At 39.4% G+C, this 21,852-nt stretch overlaps 1 protein-coding gene across 3 annotated transcripts in view; it reads left to right on the forward strand.

Annotated features, from left to right (window-relative positions):
• ST3GAL6 (ST3 beta-galactoside alpha-2,3-sialyltransferase 6) overlaps positions 1-21,852 on the forward strand; it is a 60,882-nt gene that overhangs the window by 23,064 nt on the left and 15,966 nt on the right. For 2 of the 3 annotated variants that reach the window (XM_067466615.1, XM_060770734.2), the window contains 4 exons: positions 10,420-10,519; positions 13,271-13,348; positions 15,672-15,836; positions 19,116-19,219. In XM_067466615.1, the coding sequence (XP_067322716.1) occupies positions 10,420-10,519; positions 13,271-13,348; positions 15,672-15,836; positions 19,116-19,219 (447 nt within the window). The remainder of the gene's footprint in view (positions 1-10,419; positions 10,520-13,270; positions 13,349-15,671; positions 15,837-19,115; positions 19,220-21,852) is intronic. The other variant, XM_060770735.2, reaches the window with a different exon arrangement.

Consider the following 21,852-nt stretch of genomic DNA (forward strand, 5'->3'; position numbering starts at 1 on the left):
TTCCAGTACAGGATACTATAGATGGCTGATCAATCCATTCTTCCCATCCGATCCGTCAGCCTCTGGGTCATTTTTTCTCTATTTCACCCAACTTAATCCAGCATAGTAGCAGCACACTGTTAAGGGAGACATTTGTGTTAGCATTACACCAAGAGGAGAAGATTAGTGGATATCTAATGTGGCATAGGCTATTTGGGGCTTGTGTATGTGTGCGTGGTAACAGAAATTGTAGTGCATGATTTTATAGCTCTGAAGATAGGATCAAAATAGTTCAGATTAAAAATATGGGGTGATGACTGACTGAGGCAGGTGTTCAATTTTGTCTAATGGAGAATCTATTCCAGGCATGGGCAAACTTTCTTGCCTTGGGGCCTCATTGCCAGGAGGGCTGGGCCAGTATTTATTTATTTATTTAAAAACTTTTATATCCCGATCTTCTCTACCTCCGTAGAGGGAATCAGACCTCCATAGAGGGACTCAGACCAGGACTCAGTAGGGAGGGGGTGGGCCAGGAAAGGGCAGAACGGGGCCTGGGTCATACTCAAGTTATTCTCTTGGCACAAGGAGAGGGCTGCTCACCCCATCCTTATCCTGGGAGAAAGGCAAGACACATAGCAACTGCCCTGACCCCCCCCCCCCAATCCTTGGGCTGTCCTCTTGGCATTATGCCAGTAGGAAGGCGAGACAAGTGGTGTTTGATAGTGTTCTGGAGTGCTCTCAGCCACTGTGTGCTTTCCTCAAGTTGTCCTCCTGGCATAAGGATAGGGCCGTTCACACCGTCCTTATGCCAGGAGAATGGCAGGACATGCGGTGGCTGAGAGCTCTCCAGAGGGCTCTCAGTTGCTGCATGCCTCCCTCCCTCATCTTTTTTGCATAAGGATGGTGGCAGCCCACCATGTCCTTATGCCAAGAGGTCAAGGAAAATGAGGAGGGCCTGAGTTAAGTGCCCCCCAGGCCTTAGTTTGCCCATTCCTGATCTATTCCTTTGAATAATATGCTTACGAAAAGCATAGTAGAAAAGGGGGTCTGTGTACATGTTTAGAGTTGCATTGGATAAAACTCCTATCTGCTTTCCTTTTATGTCCCATTTTCATAAATTAAGGTGGGGGGGGGGGTTGCAACCATTCTCCCTTTTGTCTGTTGCCAACAAATTCTCTTTTACTTTTTATGTTAATTCTGTATTTAAAAAATAACAGAAGAAACATTTACTCCACAAGAGTAGCAGGAATATCCTAGGAGAAATGATGAATAATAAATAATATTATGATGCATCCACACAAGGGCAATTAAGCAAGGTGAGTACAAGACCTGTGTTCATTTTGCCTATTTTCTCTTATTCCTTCCTTCAGCAATTCAAGGGTAAAAGGTTTGCTTACTGCTTAGGAACTTTCAGTTCCCCAGTGTATGTAGTCTAGAGCACTGCGTTTAAAATTGTGGGTGCCAAACAACAATTGGCTCAATATTGGGGGTTAAACTCCCCCCCCCCCAACTGGCAACAATAAAAGTTTTCTGAATGTCACCTAATAGTTGCTTCAGACATTTGCATGAAGCTGTGTTTACAGTATAGTCTGTACAAACTGTGTTTTGTTTTTTTTTTTTTAAAAAAAAGAATATCGGCCTATTTAGCAAACTTTGCAAATGCTGATTTGTTATCAGTTAATGTTTGATTTTATCCCTATTTATATAGCTGTATACCTGGGGTCACATAAAACATTCTCAGGCCAAAAGGGGTCATGAATGGAAACTTTTAAGAAGCCCTGGTCTAGAACATCTTTTGTCAGTGTTTTTTGTGGGTTTATTGTTGTTTGATGCACCGAGCTATCTTCCCTGCTTCCTAATAAATCACTAGTGGAACACCACAATCACTTTGACCCTTCTCAGGTTCATACACTTAATCTATTTATAATTCTTTTGTGAATTAAATAAATTGCCATATCTCCGAGCCTCCTTAGGACAGTGTGAAGTGTGAAAAGTTCAAGCTCAGGAGCAAAGGATCAACTTTCCAAGTGCAATTGAAGTTGTAATTCTCAGAGGAAACCCTCAGGTAATATAATCAGAGTCATGTTCAAAACTGCACCCTCCCTTCCTCCTCCATGATTGTTAGGGGGAATTGACAAGATGGACATGAGAGTAACTTCCTTTTCTGATTTGCTTTTAGGACTAGGGATCTAGATTTTGTTGTTTATTCGTTCAGTCACTTTCAACTCCTCCTGACCTCATAGACCAGCCCACGCCAGAGCTCCCTGTCGGCGTGGCCACCCCCAGCTCCCTCAAGACCAAGTCAGTTACTTCAAGGATAACATCTATCCATCTTGCATTTGATTGGCCCCTCTTTTTTCCCCTCCATTTCCCCCAGCATCATTATCTTCACCATGCTTTCCTGTCTTCTCATTATGTGGCCAAAGTACTTTAGCTTTGCCCCTAATATCCTTCCGACAATCTTACTCGGACAATGAGGGATCACGTAAGTAAGTAAGTAAGTAAGTAAGTAAGTAATATCCTTCCCTCCAGTGAGCAGTCAGGCTTTATTTCCTGGAGTATGGACTGGTTTGATCTTCTTGCGGTCCAAGGCACTCTCCAAATTTTCTCCAAAACCACAGTTCAAAAGTGTCTATCTTCCTTCACTCAGCCTTCCTTATAGTCCAGATCTCATATCCATAGGTTACTACAGGGAATACCATTGCTTTGACTATGCAGATCTTCGTTGCCAGTGTGATGTCTCTACTCTTCACTATTTTATCGAGACTGGTCATTGCTCTCCTCCCAGTAAATGTCTTCTGATTTGCTGGCAGCAGTCTGCGTTTGCAGTAATCTTTTCACCTAGAAATACAAAGCCTGTCACTGCCTCCACATTTTCTCCTTCTATTTGTCAGTTATCAATCAGTCTGGTAGCCATTATCTTGTTTTTTATGTTTAACTGCAACCCAGCTTTTACACGTTCTTCTTTCACCTTGGTTATAAGGCTCCTCAGCTCCTTCTCGCTTTCAGCCATCATCCTTCTCGCTTTCAGCCATCATGGTATCATCTGCATATTTAAGGTAGTTAACTTCAGCCTTGGATTCGTCAAGCCCTGCACGTCACATGATGTGTTCTGCATACAAGTTGAATAGAGAGAGAGAGAATATACAGCCCTCTGATACTCCTTTCCAATCTTGAACCAGTCTGTTGTTCCATGGTCTGTTCTTACTGTTGCTACTTGGTCGTTATACAGATTCCTCAGGAGACAGACAAGGTGGCTTGGTATGCCCATACCACCAAGAACTTGCCACAATTTATTATGATCCACACAGTCAAAGGCTTTAGAATAGTCAATAAAACAGAAATAGATGTTTTCTGAAACTAGATATTGCAGCCCTATTTTTGCACTCACTGGGTTGCCCTTTGGAGATTGCTTCCTTATTTGTTGTGTGTGGGAATGGGTGTGCGAGGAGAGAGGAAAATGGGTGGCACAGAGAGAAAGAGCAGTGTAGTGCTCTTGGGCACACACTTCTACTGGCTCCGCTCTCCGTCAGTTGCAGATCCCCAGTTGACTTTCTGGGAAGCCTTTAATAGATAAAAGGTCCCCAGAACTGTTTCCTAATGCATCCAGTCCATCTCTTTGCTTTGCCATCTTGAGTAGAGGTAGTGCACAGTTTTGTTTGCTGTTTTCCATTACTTGATTTCAGGTCAGGGAAGAATGTTATTAGGAATTCAGTGTGTGATGAGGTCAGGTTTATCTCTTCTTTCCCCTGCAAGATTGTGGAACAAACCACTTCCCAGTGTGGCTAGATAAAATTGTACCCATTGGTGTCAATGGGAACTTCTTACCTGAACATCTAGCTACTTGATCCTCCTAGCAGGAGATGCCAGGGATTGAACCTGAGACCGCCTGAATGCAAACATGTACTTTATCTCTGCTAAAGTCAGTACTGTTGTTCCCGCAGAGAGATTCTGTTTTAAATTCTGAACCATTGAAACACTAGTTAAAGAAATAGTGCTAATGTTATAAAGTAACTTGATCCCATGCTTGTTTATATGGCTTATGGCTATCAGGTGTTTTAAGCCAAAAAGAAAACAAAAATAGGCAGATTTAAAAGAAATAGCCTTACAAGAGAGAGTGAATGTGCTCTTTATGTTGGCACAAGGAAAGGGTGAAAATGATCACAAGGAACCTTTAATGGGAAAAGTGGCTGCACTATCACAACAAGAGGCAGATAATGTGCCTCTTTTCATTGAACTCTTTCATCTTTCCACTTGGGACTCCAAGAAATACACAATGAGGGACTAAAATGAATGCACATGCATTTAAGGCATGTGTGTGGGAAGAAACTCACCATTGTTTTTTCTTCATTTTGAATACAGCCTGCCCTCCACATTCACTAGGGTTAGAGGCGCAGGACCCCTCTGAAAGTGGAAAACCACAAATAAAGAAATTTCTATATTTTTTACCTGAGAGGACATTTCTCTGAGAATTTCTAGACCTTTCAGCACAACTGGGAGCCCCTGTGGCGCAGTGGGTTAAACCCTTGTGCTGGCAGGACGGAAGAGTCAGAAGTTTGAATCCGGAGAGAGCGTGGATGAGCTCCTCTGTCAGCTCCAGCTTCCCATGCATGGACATGAGGGAAGCCTCCCACAAGGATGGTAAAGCATCAAACATCTCGGTGTGCCCTGGGCAATGTCCTTGCAGACAGCCAATTCTCTTACACCAGAAGTGGCTTGCAGTTTCTCAAGTCGCTCCTGACATTTTTAAAAAAGCACAACTCCATGGTCAACCTTTGTTAAAAGTTGAACATAGAATCGCATTGGAGGACATTACTTTTTCATTTTGTATCATGTCCATTGGATTCTGTGTCTGGAGGCAGGGGCTGTCTTATCTCTCAATAATTCAAGAAAGATTGGGATTTTTTAATGACTTTTTCACAATAATGGGGACATTTGCCAGTTGTATGATTTATGAATTAGAAGAGTGTTACCAAAGTGAAGTTCAATAATGCCATCTAAAGGGATAGAATAATAAGGGATGAAAACCATTAGATAGTGAGTGTGAGGTTCATAGTATAGTTTTCTTGTTTGCCCATTAGTTTTAATTTGTGGTGTGTGCGCATGTGTGTGTGTTGTTTTTGAATTTGTGTTTTGATTTATGTTTGTTGATAGTAGTAGGTAGAATGTAGCACTGTAGTTTTGGTATTATGTATCACAAATTTTGCTTGGGTTGCTAGGAGTTTTCCAGACTGTGTTGCTATGTTCCTGAAGCATTGTCTCCTGACGTTTCATCCACATCTATGGCAGGCATCCTCAGAGGTTGTGAGATCTGTTGGAAACTAGACAAGTGAGGTTTATATATCTGTGGAATGTCCAGAGTGGGAGAAAGAACTCGTCTGTTAGATGCAAGTCTGTTGGAATTGGCCACCTAGATTAGCATTGAATGGTCTTACAGCTTCGGGGTCTGGCTGCTTACTGTCTGGGGGAATCCTTTTTTGGGAGGTATTATCTGGCACTGATTGTTTCCTGTCTGGAATCCCCCCTCTTTTTTGAACATTGCTTTAGTGTTTATTATTGTCCTGATTTTAGAGTTTTGTAGCTAGATTTTGTTTATTTTCATGGTTTCCTCCTTTACATTGAAATTGTCCACATGCTTGTGGATTTCAATGGCTTATCTCTGTAGTCTGACATGGTAGTTGTTAGAGTGGTCCAGCATTTCTGGGTTCTCAAATAATATGCTCTGTCCAGGCATATCATTTGATATATACCTTTGTCCCATCAAAAGATTTCCCCAGGTAGAAAGCAGCCAGGCTTTGAAGCTGCAAGGCCATTAAGTGCTAATTCATGTTGCCAATTGCAAAATTCATACTTGCCTCAAGCAGACAAGAGTTCTTTCTCCCACTCTGGACATTCTACAGATATATAAACCTCACTTGCCTAGTTTCTAACAGACCTCACAATCTCTGAGGATGCCTGCTAGAGCTGTGGGTAAAGAGTCAGGAGGGAATGCTTCTGGAACATGGCTATATAGCCTGGAAAACTCACAGCAACCCAGTGATTCCAGTCCTGAAAGCCTTTGGCAAAACAAAATCTTATTTGTTTGTACCACTACTGCCATTCTATTATGTTCCTTTTTCTCAAATAAAATTTTACTTTTGAAAAATGATAATTGTACAGCACATAGAAAAAAAAATAAGTGCTTCAAAACTGGTGATGATACATTACAGCACAGTGGTAATAAGCAGAGCCAAGAGAGTTCAGACAGTATTTTAAAATGTTTTTAAAATCTAATCCAAAAATAGTTATCAACTGAGGATATCATTTGAGGCATCAGAATAAAAGGCTTTTAGCCCATTCCCCCAATGTAGGCCATAGTGCAGTGGTTCTCAACCTTCCTAATGCCGTGACCCCTTAATACAGTTCCTCATGTTGTGATGACTCCCAACCATAACATTATTTTCATTGTTACTTCATAACTGTAATTTTGCTACTGTTACTAATCATAATGTAAATATCTGATATGCAGGATGTATTCTCATTCATTGGACCAAATTTGGCACAAATATCCCATACGCCCAAATTTGAATACTGGTGGGGTTTTTTGGGTGGGGTATTTATTTTGTCATTTGGGAGTTGCAGTTGCTGGGATTTATAGTTCACCTACAATCAAAGAGGATTCTGAACTTCACCAACAATGGAATTGAACCAATCAACGATGAAGTTGAATCAATCTTGGCACATAGGACTCCCATGACCAACAGAAAAGACTGGAAGGGTTTGGTGTGCATTGACCATGGGTTTTGGAGCTGTAGTTCACCTACAGCCAGAGAGCATTGTGGACACAAACAATTATAGATCTGGACCAAACTTGGCAGAAACACTCAATATGCCCAAATGTGAAGACTGCTGGAGTTTGGGGAAAATAGACTTGACATGTGGGAGTTGTAGTTGCGGGATTTATAGTTAACCTACAATCATATAGCATTCCGAACCCCACCAATGATAGAATTGGGCCAAACTTCCCAAATAGAACGCCCATGACCAACAGAAAATACTGTGTTTTCTGTTGGTCTTTGGCGATCCCCCTGAAATCCCCTCACAACCCCCAGGTTGAGAGACATTGCCATAGTGCATTTGGTAACCTTCAATGTGCCATTGGGCTGTAATGTTCTTTTCGTTGTATGTTAGGAAGTATCATAAAATGTGACTAAAGCTAGGCAGACATAGGAGAGATCAGCTTGTTCTTGTATAGTTATAGATAAGAATCTAATTAGCATAATCTTATGCAATTGTCAAGCATTGTTAGTTCTGTGACAAGAACATGGACAACAGTCCCCAAATTGGCAACTCATCAAATTCTAAGCATTTCTTTTGTGAATGTATTACTATCAGAAATACCTGGCCAGTGATAACTGCTTACAAAGGTTCTGATTTGATTGTTGGATTGTTGAACTAATGCACAAAAATGGTTTGAGCAGTTAACAGCTTTGTAAAACGGATACAAGATTATAGTATTTGATCATTTTATAGATTTTTTTGAAATCATGTGATTAAGAGAGCCCACCAGTCTAAATCCATGAGATAACTCGAATGTGCAAAAGAATGTTTCCGTTAAAATGAAAGAAGTCAACATTCAGCAAAGGCTGAAACATAAATGGTTTCAAGACATAAAACTCTGTGACTGTGCATGAAGAAAGGGAAACAGAGGCTAGGGAAGCAGGCAGATAACATCAGAAGAAGAATGGGACCTGGAGGAAGGGCTCAACTTTTTGATTACATTGAGCCCCTTGTCACCTGGAAGCCATATAGTTCATATGTATTGTCGAAGGCTTTCATGGCTGGAATCACTGGGTTGCTGTAAGTTTTCTGGACTGTATGGCCATGTTCCAGAAGCATTCTCTCCTGATATTTCACCTGCATCTATGGCAGGCATCTTCAGAGGTTGTGAGATCCCATACAGTTCATAACCAATTTTTATTGTACAGTGGCAATAACTATTTGTACTCATTTATTCATGCTTTATAGAACTCATTAAAAAAGCCTCTGTACTTGATACAATTTATTTACAGACCTAAAATGCATTATCACAGAGTGCTGTAGTAAAGAAGGAGATTGTTCTTCTTTTCCTGATCCTTTCATGGGGTTTGGCGTTTTAATTTGGCGTTTAGCTCTTCATTTAGCAAGCTTCACCTCCCAAACTTAAAGTCCTTGTATAATTTCCCCCCATTTATAAGAAATAGTTTGATGTTAAATATGATGTAAAACGGTTCTAACTCAGCTTGCCTGTCCAAATGTATCTCCCCCTATGAACCATCTCAGATGTTAAGGTTGTCCGGGGAGGCCCTGCTCTCGATCCCACCACTTTCACAGATGCAACTGGCGGGGATGACAGGGCCTTCTCGGTGGTGGCCCCTCGGCTTTGGATCTCCCAAGGGAAATCATAGATTCATAGAATCGTTGAGTTGGAAGAGACTTCATGGGCCATCCAGTCCAACCCCATTCTGCCAAGAAGCAGGAAAATCACATTCAAAGCAAATTAGATCAGCTCCCTCCCTCCTGACCTTCAGGAAGAAAGTTAAATCCTGGTTGTGGCACCAAGCGTTTGCACAATGATTCCCAGTGCAGCAACAATTTCTCAGTGCAATAATGAACAATGACAATTGGAATGGCTCCTGGCATATGTTTTTGGACTGTGTGATTTTAAGTAATTAATTTAACTGATATGTTTTAATTATGTGATTTTAAAGTTTGTGTTGTTTTATTTTTATATGTATTCAAAGCATCGGATTGAGCTTCTACTATGAGCTGCCCTGAGTCCCCTTCAGGGTGAGAAGGGTGGGATATAAATGTAGAAAAACACACAAAAACAGCATGCACTGTAGAGACTTGCCATGTTATGGGAATGGCGTACTATTCTTTAAGAGAAGAATGCTTTGAACTATCCTATTTCACCTATTGTAAGATACCACCAATTGTAAGATGCAGCTCTATATTGCCCCAATGTCAGGAATAGTCCCCCCCCCCCCATTTTAAGGCACAACCTGATTTTGGAGCTCCGACTACAAAAGAAAAGAATTTCCCTGGATTAAAGTGCTGAATTTCTAATGATGAATTTTGAGAATCAGATAACACACTGAAATGCACTTAACCAATATTTTAATAACAATAGAATTCAACATAGTAACAACAGAAGAGAAACACAGCAGATGTAGAAAAACATAACATATAAGGTCTTTAGTTCAGTTCTTTCAATGTCACACGCAGAATCTTTAAATCCCTTCTTTCAATGGGGCAGATACAATCTTTAATACACTTATTTCAGTGGAACAGGCAGGATCTTTAAATAATTTCTTTCAGTAGAGAGTACGGGTTTCCTACCCAAAGTGAAACTGTCATGACAGAAAAGCATGTGAATTATTTTTTAAAAAATGCCACCAATTCTAAGATGCTGCCAACTTTGGAGCCTCGATTTTGGGCTTCAAATTGGTGAAATGTGGTGTATAATTGTATGTATTAGAGAAAATATTAACAAGGAGGACGGGAAAGGAACTAGCTGGAAGCTGAGCAAGGTAGCAAAAGAATAAAATTACTGCCAAAACAGGTGCCAAGAGAAAGCAGACTTTGGTGTGGGTCATTGCTTTGCAAAGAAGTCCAGTTACAAAATGTTATCTATTTATCCCAGATATATAGCAAAGGAAGTTCACAGGGAGAGAACATATCTCTCCCTATGAACCTGTTAGAAAGTTAAGATCCACGGGGGAGGCCCTGCTCTTGGACCCATCCCCTTTGCAAGCACAACTGGTAGGGACGAGAGACAGAGCCTTCTCTATGGTGGCCCCTTGGTTGTGGAACTCCCTCCCCAGTGATATCAGACTGGCCCCCTCCTTCCTGGTGGTCAGGAAATAAGTGAAGACCTTGCTCTGCAATCAGGCATTTGGGTAGGGATACACAGAACCAGCACAATGTAGCATGCAAATTACGACCACAGGACTGGGTTTATGTTTCAATTGTTTGATTATATTTATATGTTTTAACTATTGCATTGATGTTTTGTATTTTTATGTGTTGAATATGCGGTCTTGGAAATTGTCATTTGTATGCTGCTTTGAGTCCCCTGCAAGGATGAGAAGAGCGAGATAGAAATAAAGTAAATAATGAATAAATAAAAGTTAGGTAAGATTTGTTTAGTGCTTATAGCCAATGTATAGATGCACTTGAAATCTACTGATTATATCATTTTAATAAGCATTCATGTCAATTAACATTTTTGTATTAAGTAAGTCAAACGGAACTGAAAATCTTCCAAGTCAAGAAAACACTATGACCAGAAAATGTCTTGTCTGATGAAAAATAACAAATCAGCAGCCCTGATAAATAAGTTTGCCTTTTACTGTGTATTCATCAAAATGTGATATCTGCATGTAACAGTAACTCAGCCTTTCTAATTATGTGTTTCAGGCAGGTCAGTCATGAGACGGATCATACTTGCAATTCTCCTGGCTGCTGGAGTGATGTATGTTATACTACATTGCAACCTCTGGAGGACCAACAGCTATTGGTAATGTCCATTTCTTCCTAGAAAAACAGAGTATTAATTGTAGAGTTCTCCACAAGTTTCTCAGCTGTATGAAAAACCTCTGCAATTGTCTGTTTTATTTAATAACTGGAACAGATATTACTCTATTTAATTGGCAAACATGTTTGAGAGGAATTGCCTTGGCAAAGCAAAAACAAAATGCAGATTTAGCTGTAGCATCACAGTGGAAGCTAGCACTGTAAGCGTGACATTTATACGATAGGCAGGTGTTCATTTTTCCCAGACAGATGGCAGGACTTAATTGACAATTATATCCTTGCTTCATCTTGATAGAAATCTGTCCCAGATTATATGTACATGCCCTTTAATTATTTAAAGAGAGTTTAGTGATTAATTGTGTGCTGTACAGTGCAGTTTAAGACACACTGTTCATGACGATTTTCATTGTCAGTTTTCATTGAGTGATGTAAATATAAATTATTTTATGTAAGCCACTGAGGTTCATATATCTGTGCCTAAAGAGCAGCCATTAATTATAAAAAACAGGATAATAAACAAATGTTTGAAGAGAAAGCCATTTTTAAAGCCTCCTTATTTTGCTGCCCACTAAATTTCTGCTGTTTGAGTGTTTTTTGTTAGTGACTGGTCTTGTATAATAAATACCACACAGAGATCAACTCCTTTGTATGAGGGTTATCTGGAAAGTAAGGTTACAAGATTTTTTTAAAAAATACAAAGAATGAATATGTTTTAATAAAACTTACATGGATTGCAGCATAGGTATTACATTATTTTTCCACATAATCATTAAGTTCAATACATTTTTTTCATCTGTTGTTTCCTCCGCCTTTTTCAGAGAGTTCGTCACTTCAATTTTCATCTTATTGTTGTCAAAAAAGTGTTTTCCACCAAGATGTTCCTTCAATTTAGTAAACAGATGATAATTACTGGGTGCGAGATCAAGGTTGTGAGAGGGGTGGCTTAAAACATCCCAACCAAATGAAGTCAACAACTCTAGTGTTGCTTGAGCGGTGTGCAGATGTGCATTGTCATGAAGGAGACAGTCTCCCACTGTCAGCATCCCACAACGTTTGTTTTGGTTGGCTCTGAGAAGTTTCTTTATGATGTCACAATATATACCGTATCCATTTTGTCACATGCTGTCTTGACATTACGTCCTCTCCATAACCTGAAATGATTTCACAATGAATCGTAGTGGTGTTCATGCCCTTAGCATTTATGTAGCGTATTACAGCACGAACTTCACACTTGGAAGGAAAGGGAATGCAGACACTCATCTCTAACCTTCACCACAACGCCAGTCAGTGAGCTACTGATGACTGGCACTGCTTGTTCACTTCCACTACACTGGCTTTCCACTACACAGCAGTGATTCCAACTTCCCCCACAAAAATTCCCCGCAAGAGCTACGTGCCTTGTAACCTTACTTTCTGGATAACCCTCGTATATACATTTTTCAAATGGTTCTTCTTCTCTGCTTGATATTTATAGGCCTTTGCTCAGATAAGCTTGCATCAGAATTTGAAAGTAACTTGTTGTTAGTTATTCTTAGGTATAATTAGGGGCCAAATGCTACAGCAGACCTTAAGTATCAATTGAAGTTCGTTTTCAGAACACCACGAATATAAAAATCTGTGGATGTTCCAGTCACATTATATAGACTGTCTTGGAAAACCACATAACTTTTATATAAAAATGAACAACTCGAACACGTGCCAGATAGAGCCTGAGGATCTGTGAAATGTGGGAGGCTACAGCAGGGCGTTCCTACATCACTTTAGTGCTTTGGCATGCCACAAAATCAAGCTTTGCTTTTTGGAGTGTTTTCATGAATATTTTTGAGCTTGCTTACCGTAAATGAATCCAGAAATCTAGAACCCAGGGATAAAGAGGGCCTAGTACTGTATTGTGGAGAATAATGGCCTGAATTTTATTTCTAATTTCCAGTTAAATATACTCATTGAACCAGTGTCTTGACATGTCATTCAACAATGAACTCAATTATTCTGTTTTGAGCTAACAGGAATGACTACTAATTTTGGTAAACAGTTGACTGTGATTCTATATAATGATTGCTGTAATAATTACTCATTACTTCATTATTATTTGTAAGGTTGTATGAGGAATTTCCTGGCTTAACCTGAAATGGTGTTTCCATATTAAGGAAATTACCAGGCAAAAAGAACCCATGGTTCCCTAAAAGACTGATAAATTCCATTTTATGTGAGCTTTCAAGGATTGCTGGCCATGTAACCAGATGCATGGTATATGCAAATTTTACATAAAATCTATATTTTTAGTTTTTCATACATGATGTTTTTGCTGTGGCAAGCCAATATGACAACCGCACTGGAAATTAATAAATTTTATAATGTATTTGATATTGCTTGCACAGAAGAAAAAATAAATTATTAGAAATGCGTGACACAATATGTTACAGGTGTTTTGGACTCCAGCTCCCATAATTCCTAGCAGCCTACCAGCTGTTAGGAATTGTGGGAGTTGAAGTCGAAAACACCTGGAGGGCCGAAGTCTGCCCATGTCTGTGTTAGAGTCATAGGTGAGTGAACAAATCCATCCACTCAGTTTGTAACATGACAGGACAAACAATGTCCACCTAATTGTTTTCCATATTACACATACATAATATAAATGAATAGACCAGTAGATTTTACTAACAAAGTGTATTAATAAATGTGAATATTTCCCATTTTTGTTAGACTTCTCTATTAATATTTTCTTTTGTTCTAGGCTGCCACCTACAGATTTCGACAGAAAAATGCAACTAATGCCTTGCACTCCCAAACCCAGCAACTCAACTTTAGTAAAGTAAGGACAAAAGGGGTCTTATCAGTCCATTTTGTTGGTGGTCATTATGTGCTAATTGTGGCTATACTCCCCTCTCAAAAAAGTTGTTCATGGTCTAAGACTGATTCCTAATACATTTTGGTCATTAAAGAGTCAGATGATTTCTATGGCTTGGAGCACCTTTTGCTTTTTCTTAGATTATGTCAGTTGTGACCCCATTGATGCAGCAGCCCAACACAAAAAGTCTGGACTCAGTTGTCTGTGTCTGAAGCACAAATCCTTAAAAATTAATAAAATAAGCTAATAAAAGATGCTGAATCCCATGGACATAGGGTCCTCCCAGACAGGTCCTATATCCCAGGATCTGATCCCAGGTTTTCTGTTTATCCCAGATTATTTGGCAGTGTGAACTCATATAATCCAGTTTAAAGCAAAAACCTGGTATCAGATCCTGGGATATAGGGCCTGTCTGGAAGGGACCTCCGATGTCTTTCTAGAATATTAAATCTGATGCCTGGTACTGAAGAACTATAGTAGGTAGACATACTGTTTTTTTTAAATATTTCTTTACCATTACTCATTCTCATTCTCTGTGAATGGTTCATAGTACACTATTAAGTGGTTTCTGTGGCATAATATAAAATAAACCATGTGTAGTTCACGTTTGTTCAGCCCACACACTGCCTTGCCTGTTAAAGAAACTATACCATACAGATGAGCAGTCAAGAACAAGTCGTTTACTCTTCTTAGTTCAGAACAACATATGTACAATGTGATCAGTTGTATCAACTCACATAATGTCCTTTTTATGAGAGATTTAAAATAGTCTTTCTTTTTTCCATATGGATAAACTCCTTCAGCAGCTCATAAAGCGAGAGAACACTCCAAATTCTGTCTCTCTCTGCTTCTCTCTTCAAAAAACTGTTTGCCCCTGCTAGCTCAAGCCTCAACATAAATGTAATAGCATCCAGAAGTTCCAGGCTCATCCATCTCCCTAGGCATAGCCCAACCAATCGGCTTCGTGCATCTTATTTTACAGTTGACACATGCACATTAACTGATTTCTTACATGCTCCAACAGTTTCTGAGTAAAGTCAGTAACAAATTTAAACCAGAATCGATTGTTTTACATAAATCTCAAGTTGAGAATTGCAAGCACAGATTTTTGGAAATGTAACTTTTTTGGGCTGCAGATTCCATAATGCCCCAGCCAGTGTTTACTCACGCGGGATGCTGAGTGTTGTTTTAAAGCAGCCTTTCCAGGCTTAGATCCCTGTACTGAATACATTGTAGTAGTTTGATATAGAAAAAATCAGTGCATTGAAATGCTTAAGCAATATTGTAGTGTAATTTTCCTGTGCTAAACTTTATGATCAGCTACTTGAAATAATTCTATTTCACCAGTGTTGCACACATAATAATAATAATAATAATAATAATACAATAATAACAATGATAGCAAAAATGATAGTATCTGTATTTCAATATCAAATTCAATATCAAATTCGCCTGCAAGTCGAAATTGATTTATACTACTGCAAATATGTTTGGATCTACACAGCTTTGGAGGCAGCTGTATTTATTAAGAGGCAACTACTTTTTCACCATTCGTGGTGCTTTTCATCAAACTACTTCTATATTTGTTACAATTAACATATTTTAAAATTCCACCTCTGCTTTCTCCTTTTTCCTGTAGTAAAGGTTGAGAATCCCTTATCTGAAATGCTTGGGGCCAGTTGTATCCCATATTTTGAAATTTGGGGAATTTTGGAATCTTTGCATAATGGATACATGTAATCATGGAGATGGGACCTAGATCTAAACATGAAATTCACTGATGTCTCATATACACCTTATAAGCAATATTTTAAAATTAATTTTGTGCAAGAAACAAAGTTTGTGTATATTGGGCAATCCGAAAGCAAAACTGTTACTATCCAAGCTACCCAGGTGGACAATTTTGAAGTATTCTGGATTTTGGAATTCCAGATAAGGGGTTCTCAATCTGTGCAATAACCTAGAATAATTACTTAGAAGTAAATTCCTTGATTTTAGTTTGATTGATTTCTGTAACAGATGAAACTGTCAATCAATTGTTAATCAGTCATGTCTACTCCAAGAATGGGAAACTTCCCCCAATCCAGGGACCCCACAACCAATCAATGCCAGATCTGGGAAGGCTGTTGTGATTGATATAAAGCCATGGCAGCTAATTGATGTAAATCTGTGGTGACATTACACCCAAAGTAAAAAAGAAAAAGGCTATGCGTTAAATCTACATGCATAGAAAGGTGTATATTTTCAGGGAAGCTATATATCAAAGTTGGCACTTTCAATTGGACAGGCGGGAACACCCTCGCTTGCAGACACCTCCTGTCACAACCACTGTGATGAAGAAAGAACCAGAAAAGACTTCACTTTGGCAGGGAATGGTTCCTCTTTGTTCTGAGTCTCGGCTACAGCAAAACCTCAAAGAGGAGAATGAAAAATTGAACTTGCCAGTGGGCAGGTAGGTGAATAGGGACAACATCCAGAAAGGTGATGATATGATCACGATAAACTAAGTTGCTTTTATTGGGATGGTAGGCCTCCACAGGCAATGTAATAAAACAGACCCCTTTCACAATTAAACATCTTGCTCATCTCTTTTCATCCAAGTTGAAAGGATTATACAAAGTAGGAATTTCAGCTTTAAGCATGGATGCCAAAAGATATGTCACACATACATGGCCAAAAAAAGCAAAGTCAATTTGCAGGCAGACTTGATATTGAAATAGGCTGGAATACTTATATTTTGGTTTTATAATCTTGATCTTAATCTTGTGACAATAGGAAATAATAATAATAATAATAATAATAATAATAATAATAATAACAACAATAATTTATTTATATCCGCCGCCCCCCCCCCCCCCGCCCCCCAAGGTGAACAGCTATTCCTTGTTAGTGACAGAGCACAATTCAATTACCGACTACAATTCAAAGTCCTGGCTTTAGCCTATAAAGCCCTAAATGGTTCTGGCCCATCTTACCTGTCTGAATGTATCTCCCTCTATGAACCATCTCAGAGATTAAGTTCATCTGGGGAGGCCCTGCTCTCGATCCCACCTCCTTCACAGACATGAGTGGCGGGGATGAGAGACAGGGCCTTCTCAGTGGTGGCCCTTTGGGTATGGAACACCCCAGTGAAATTAGATCAGCTCCTTGCCTCCTATACTTCAGAAAGAAAGTGAAGACATGGTTGTTGGACCAAAGTCTTTGGACAGTAATCTGCAATGCAGTAAGTAATCTGCAAAATAAGTAACTATGGAAAAGTGCAATTTATGGAACGGCTCCTGGAATATGCCTTTGGACTGCATCATGTTTAAAGTAACTCTTTTTAAGTTTATGTGTTTTAACTATTGATTTTAATATATATGTTTTGTTTTATCTTGTGTATGTAAATGTGCCATCAAATTGTTGCTTTTTTTGTAAGCTGCCCTGAGCCCCCTGTGGGGTTGAGAAGGATGAGATATAAATTGAGCAAATAAATAAATAATAATAAATTGGCAAAAATGTCTCGAGGGGCATTTATTTTTTGCAAAATATGTTTTACCCCTGGAAAACCCCTGAGAGGATGTATGGAGCCCAAAGGCTGAATATTGCCCTCCCTTTCTGCAAAATGAGCAGGACCTCTAGCCCTGCAGTGAATATCTGGGGCTCTGTATTTCTAGAATTCTGTCACTAACGAACTTTCTAGAATTTTATCAGTATCTGCTGTTAAGCAAAATTTAGGGGTTTTTAATACTATCATTTTCTGGTTGTGTAAATGTTTTTCTTCTATTTTTAATTCAGATATTATCTTTTTTTTTTAGTTGGCTAGCTGGTTATGGAAAAGTCTGCACCATAGGCAACTCTGTTCAAACAATCATAGGAGGAGTGGCAGCGGCAACAGCAATGTGAGAAAGAAGCAGCTGGGTTCAAGGAATCTTATTTCATACATGCTTGGCTTTGAGATCCTCAAAGTTAAGGCACTATGGGAGAAATGACTGAGAAAACAGCCTGCAGTCAGGCACATTTTCACGTCACTGTTCCTATGACACCAAGGGCCTTTGAAGCTAAGCATTCATGAATTGTGAGGCTCAGAGGTTTTGGAAAATGGCATTCATAACCTTTTGGGAAAACCAGGAATCTCCACAGGCTTTGGAAGCATGGCCCTTTTGGAGATTAATTGGCATTCATGCTATTTGGAATAATAACTTTTGGAAAGGGCATGACCTTGTTAGAGCTAGTAACCTTTTGTAAAGTATGATCTTCCTGCGAAGAGTTAACAACTCACTTGAGTCAACCTTCTGTTTAGTGGTAAATAACCACTAGAATTCATGCAAGGCAACATAGGTTTTTTAACTATTAGACTGAAATCCTTGGATATCTCTTTGAACTGTTAGGAAAAAACTATGCCAATGCACAGAAAACAGCAGTTTCAACATTTCTTTCAGTTGCCCAAAAACTTCTACTCTCCCTTAAAACATTTTGGCTTAAATCATGCTCTCAAGAGACCAAAAATAAAGTAGTCTTCATTCAAATAACATAGTTTACTCACAAATTTCATGTATTCAGCATATTGGTATATTGCATATCAACCCAGTTACAGATAGAACTTGAAGTAGTTTCTTTGTGTAGATAACACAGGACATCTTTCTTACAATCAACAGTCCAGAGTATCTGTTCTGTGAGTCTAATAGAGTATTTATAGTCTGAAAGTCTAATGGTGTCTGTTCTCTAAAGCATTCTATTTCTGCTGACTTTTACAATGGAGTCTGAGATCTGAACAATCCCAGATCTGGTCACATGGTCTGCACTCTCACCCACAACACAGAGTTAAGAAAAACTGCATACAATACATGCATATACAATACAGTAAGCAATCTGAATTATATGCATAACAAATAACTAGTATAGGAGGCCTGTAGAAGGTTGCTATTTCCAACAAGAGGGTGCATCTAATTCAGGGGTCCTCAAACTTTTTAAACAGAGGGCCAGGTCACAGTCCCTCAAACTGTTGGAGGGCCGGATTATAATACGAAAAAAAAAACCATGAATGAATTCGTATGCACAATGCACATATCTTATTTGTAGTGCAAAAAACACTTTAGAACAATACAATAATTTAAATGAAGAACAATTTTAACAAATATAAACTTATTCGTATTTCAACGGGAAGTATGGGTCTGTTTTTGGCTGATGCGATAGGATTGTTGGTGTTGTGTGCTTTCAAGTCGTTTCAGACTTAGGTTGACCCTGAGCGAGGGCCAGGTAAATGACCTTGGAGGGCCGTATCTGGCCCCTGGGCCTTAGTTTCAGGACCCCTGATCTAGATTGTAAAACTAATGTAGTTTAACACTTCTAACTGCCATGGCTCAATGCTATGGAATCATGCAAATTTTGGTTTTACACCAAAGAATGCTGGTGCCTCACCAAACTACAAATTCTAGGATTCCATAGCATTGAGCCATGGCAGTTCAAGTAGTGTCAAACTATATTAATTCTACAGTCCAGAAGAGTCACCGAGGATTGTCTGCTTCTTTCTGCCATTGCTGCCGACCTTTAAAATCACCATCTCCCGCTCCTTCCATTTACAGCTGCTGCTGCTGTTTTCCATTTTCTATGCTAGTGAATCTCTACTTGACCTGTCTATTTCATTAACTGGTTTTCCCTTTTAGCATAATAATACCTGTGAGGATGAAATATACATTTGTCAATAAATGGAAATGTAAACAACATTTTCACCCTTTTTTTCTCGAGCAAGGTTTCCTGCGCTCTATCCCTTCCTGTGTTCTCATAATTTTCAGCAAGTGTCTGAGCTCCATGGAAGTTTCAGCTTTGAATTACCTTATGGAATAAGGAGAGCAGGTAAGGACTGCTGATATGTGCAGCATTCAGTATGACATTTTGCAATCTTAAATTATGAAAGTAGCCCTTTTATTTTTCTTGAGAGTTGTCATATTTTTGAAAGTATCAGTATTTATTAGACAGTATGGCTCAAAGCAGTGTGCTGTGCAGCTGAAAACATTGTGCCCTGGTGGCACAGTGCATTAAAATACTGACCTGCTGAACTTGCTGACTGAAAGATTGGTGGTTTAAATCCAGGGAGCAGGGTGAGCTCCCACTGTTAGCCCCAGCTTCTGTCAACCTAGCGGTTCAAAAACATGCAAATGTGAGCAGAGCAATAGGTACCACTTCTGCAGGAAGGTAACAGTGCTCCATGCAGTCATGCTGGTCACATGACCTTGGAGGAGTCTACGGACAATGCAGGCTCTCCAGCTTAGAAATGGGGATGAGCACCATGCCCAGAATGGGACATGTCTAGACTTAATGTCAGGGGAAATCTCTACCTTTACCTATGGCTCAAAGCAAAGGCAGAGATTTTAGGTAGAAAGTTGCAGATTCTAATATCCCGTGTCTCTTTCTATATAAGAGTATGCTCTTCTATGGCCACTTGAAACTGACACATAGAGTAGAAAAATTACTTTTTCAGGTTTAAAAAATGGGGATTATGAGCTGAGAGAATTCTAAGCTCTTCCGTATTTCACAAAATCAGAATTGGAAGAGACCACAACCCCATTCTGCAGTTTTAATCTATTCCTCTTTGTCTTTTTATCTCTATGTAATTGTGTGCATTGCCTGACATTTGAATTGCCACGTGTGTTTTACATTAACCCTACGTAGGCTGTCCACTACTTGCTGTAAGGCCAAATAGGATACACTTGACACATGTAAAAGCCCCATTTCTGAATGATACTACGTGTAGTAGTTCCCAGAAGTATGATTATGGGAATTCTTTTGAAGTGGGAACTCTGCACACTCTCAGAGGTTCCCTTCTCTTCTGCTGTCAAGGGAGCAGCACAGGGATGGATGTAAGGAAGAGTTGAGTCAAGTGAAGAAGGCTTTATTTGCTGCGATCTTTTATCATTTACAGCAAATCAAACAACACAATTTTGATTGGTGTTTATAGTTTGTCTCTTTCATTGATTTATTCTTTGCTCATTGTATTCTAATTGACTCATTATTCTATATACATAAATAGCTTAAGATGGAAACTTACTGGAACTTCATATCTCAAGCGCTGACCCTGACTTGATTGAGCAGCAGCCAAACACTAGTCTTATCTTCTAGTTTCACATACAAAGAATTTGAGAGGGAGCTGTTTTTCTAAAAACCGCTACATCTGCTCTTTTCCTTTCTGGGCTACAACTCCTATTATCCATTTTCAGTCTACAGCCCCTATACTTTAGCCTGAGCATATAAACTGAAAATGTTATACGGACCTTGGTTAGTTATACAGTGATATTCTGAGGGCAAGCTTCAGGGCCAAAATTAAAAATTTGTATATGATCCTTGGATTTATTTATTTTGTGTCAAAAGATATGGCCAACCAATTTAGTATTATTTTAAATGGATTTTAATTTAATTTAATATTTCATTTATTATGTAACTACTGTTTTATTTGTTTGTATGTGGGGGGCATTGAATTGTTGCCAGCTGTAAGCCACCCTGAGTCCCCCTCCGGAGGTTGAGAAGGGTGGAGTACAAATATTTGAAAATAAATAAATAATAAATAAGTAAGTATAACATTGATGAAATATAGGGAGCACAAGTGACTAAATAATTTTGACCATATTGTCTTTAAAAAATTCTTCCTCTGAACATGAGGCAGGGCATTGTGGACAAGCATACAGATGCAGAGTTACTAGGTTTTTGTGGGTTTTTTTCGGGCTATAGGGCCATGTTCTAGAGGCATTTCTCCTGACGTTTCGCCTGCATCTATGGCAAGCATCCTCAGAGGTAGTTTGCTTGCCATAGATGCAGGCGAAACGTCAGGAGAAATGCCTCTAGAACATGGCCTTATAGCCCGAAAAAATCCACAAGAACCTAGTGATTCCAGCCATGAAAGCCTTCGACAAGATGCAGAGTTGTTTGTTTGCTCCACAGTTGCACAAGGTGGAGGATTCTTCTACATAGTGCTATTTGGCCAGGTTGTTTTTGATCAACTCACTCTGCCTCTGAGTCTGTTCAGGGACTTCGATGGATAAGTCAAGGGCTATTCTGAAGAGAGGAGAAAGTACCAATGCTGACTTGGGGGCGTGGGGAGCAGTTCTTGGTGGCCATTGCCATTTTCCCACTAAGACATTTAAAAAGGCTAAAAGCAGTGCCATTGTAGAGAGAGTTGAGGGGTTCAGTGCTTCTTTTAGGTTTTCCCTGGATGGATTAAGCTCTCTCCCTTTGCCACACAACTCAGAGAAGGGAGTCATTCCTTTTACGATAAGAGTTAAGGTTCAGTACTTACATTGAACATATGGATAAGCTGACCTGGATTTTTGGCTTTTTGAACTGAAAATTCTAGATTTAGACCTCAGTGTATAGGGTTAGTCTCCATATAGCAATCTTTGCTATAAACCAGGGACACGAAATCCAAATCTGACCCTATGTAACCCCCACCCCTCCCCTTTGAAGGCTGCATCCCTGTCACGATCATTTCCAAGCCT

Source organism: Anolis sagrei, chromosome 3 (genome assembly GCF_037176765.1).
Source record: "Anolis sagrei isolate rAnoSag1 chromosome 3, rAnoSag1.mat, whole genome shotgun sequence".
Lineage (NCBI taxonomy): Eukaryota > Metazoa > Chordata > Lepidosauria > Squamata > Dactyloidae > Anolis > Anolis sagrei.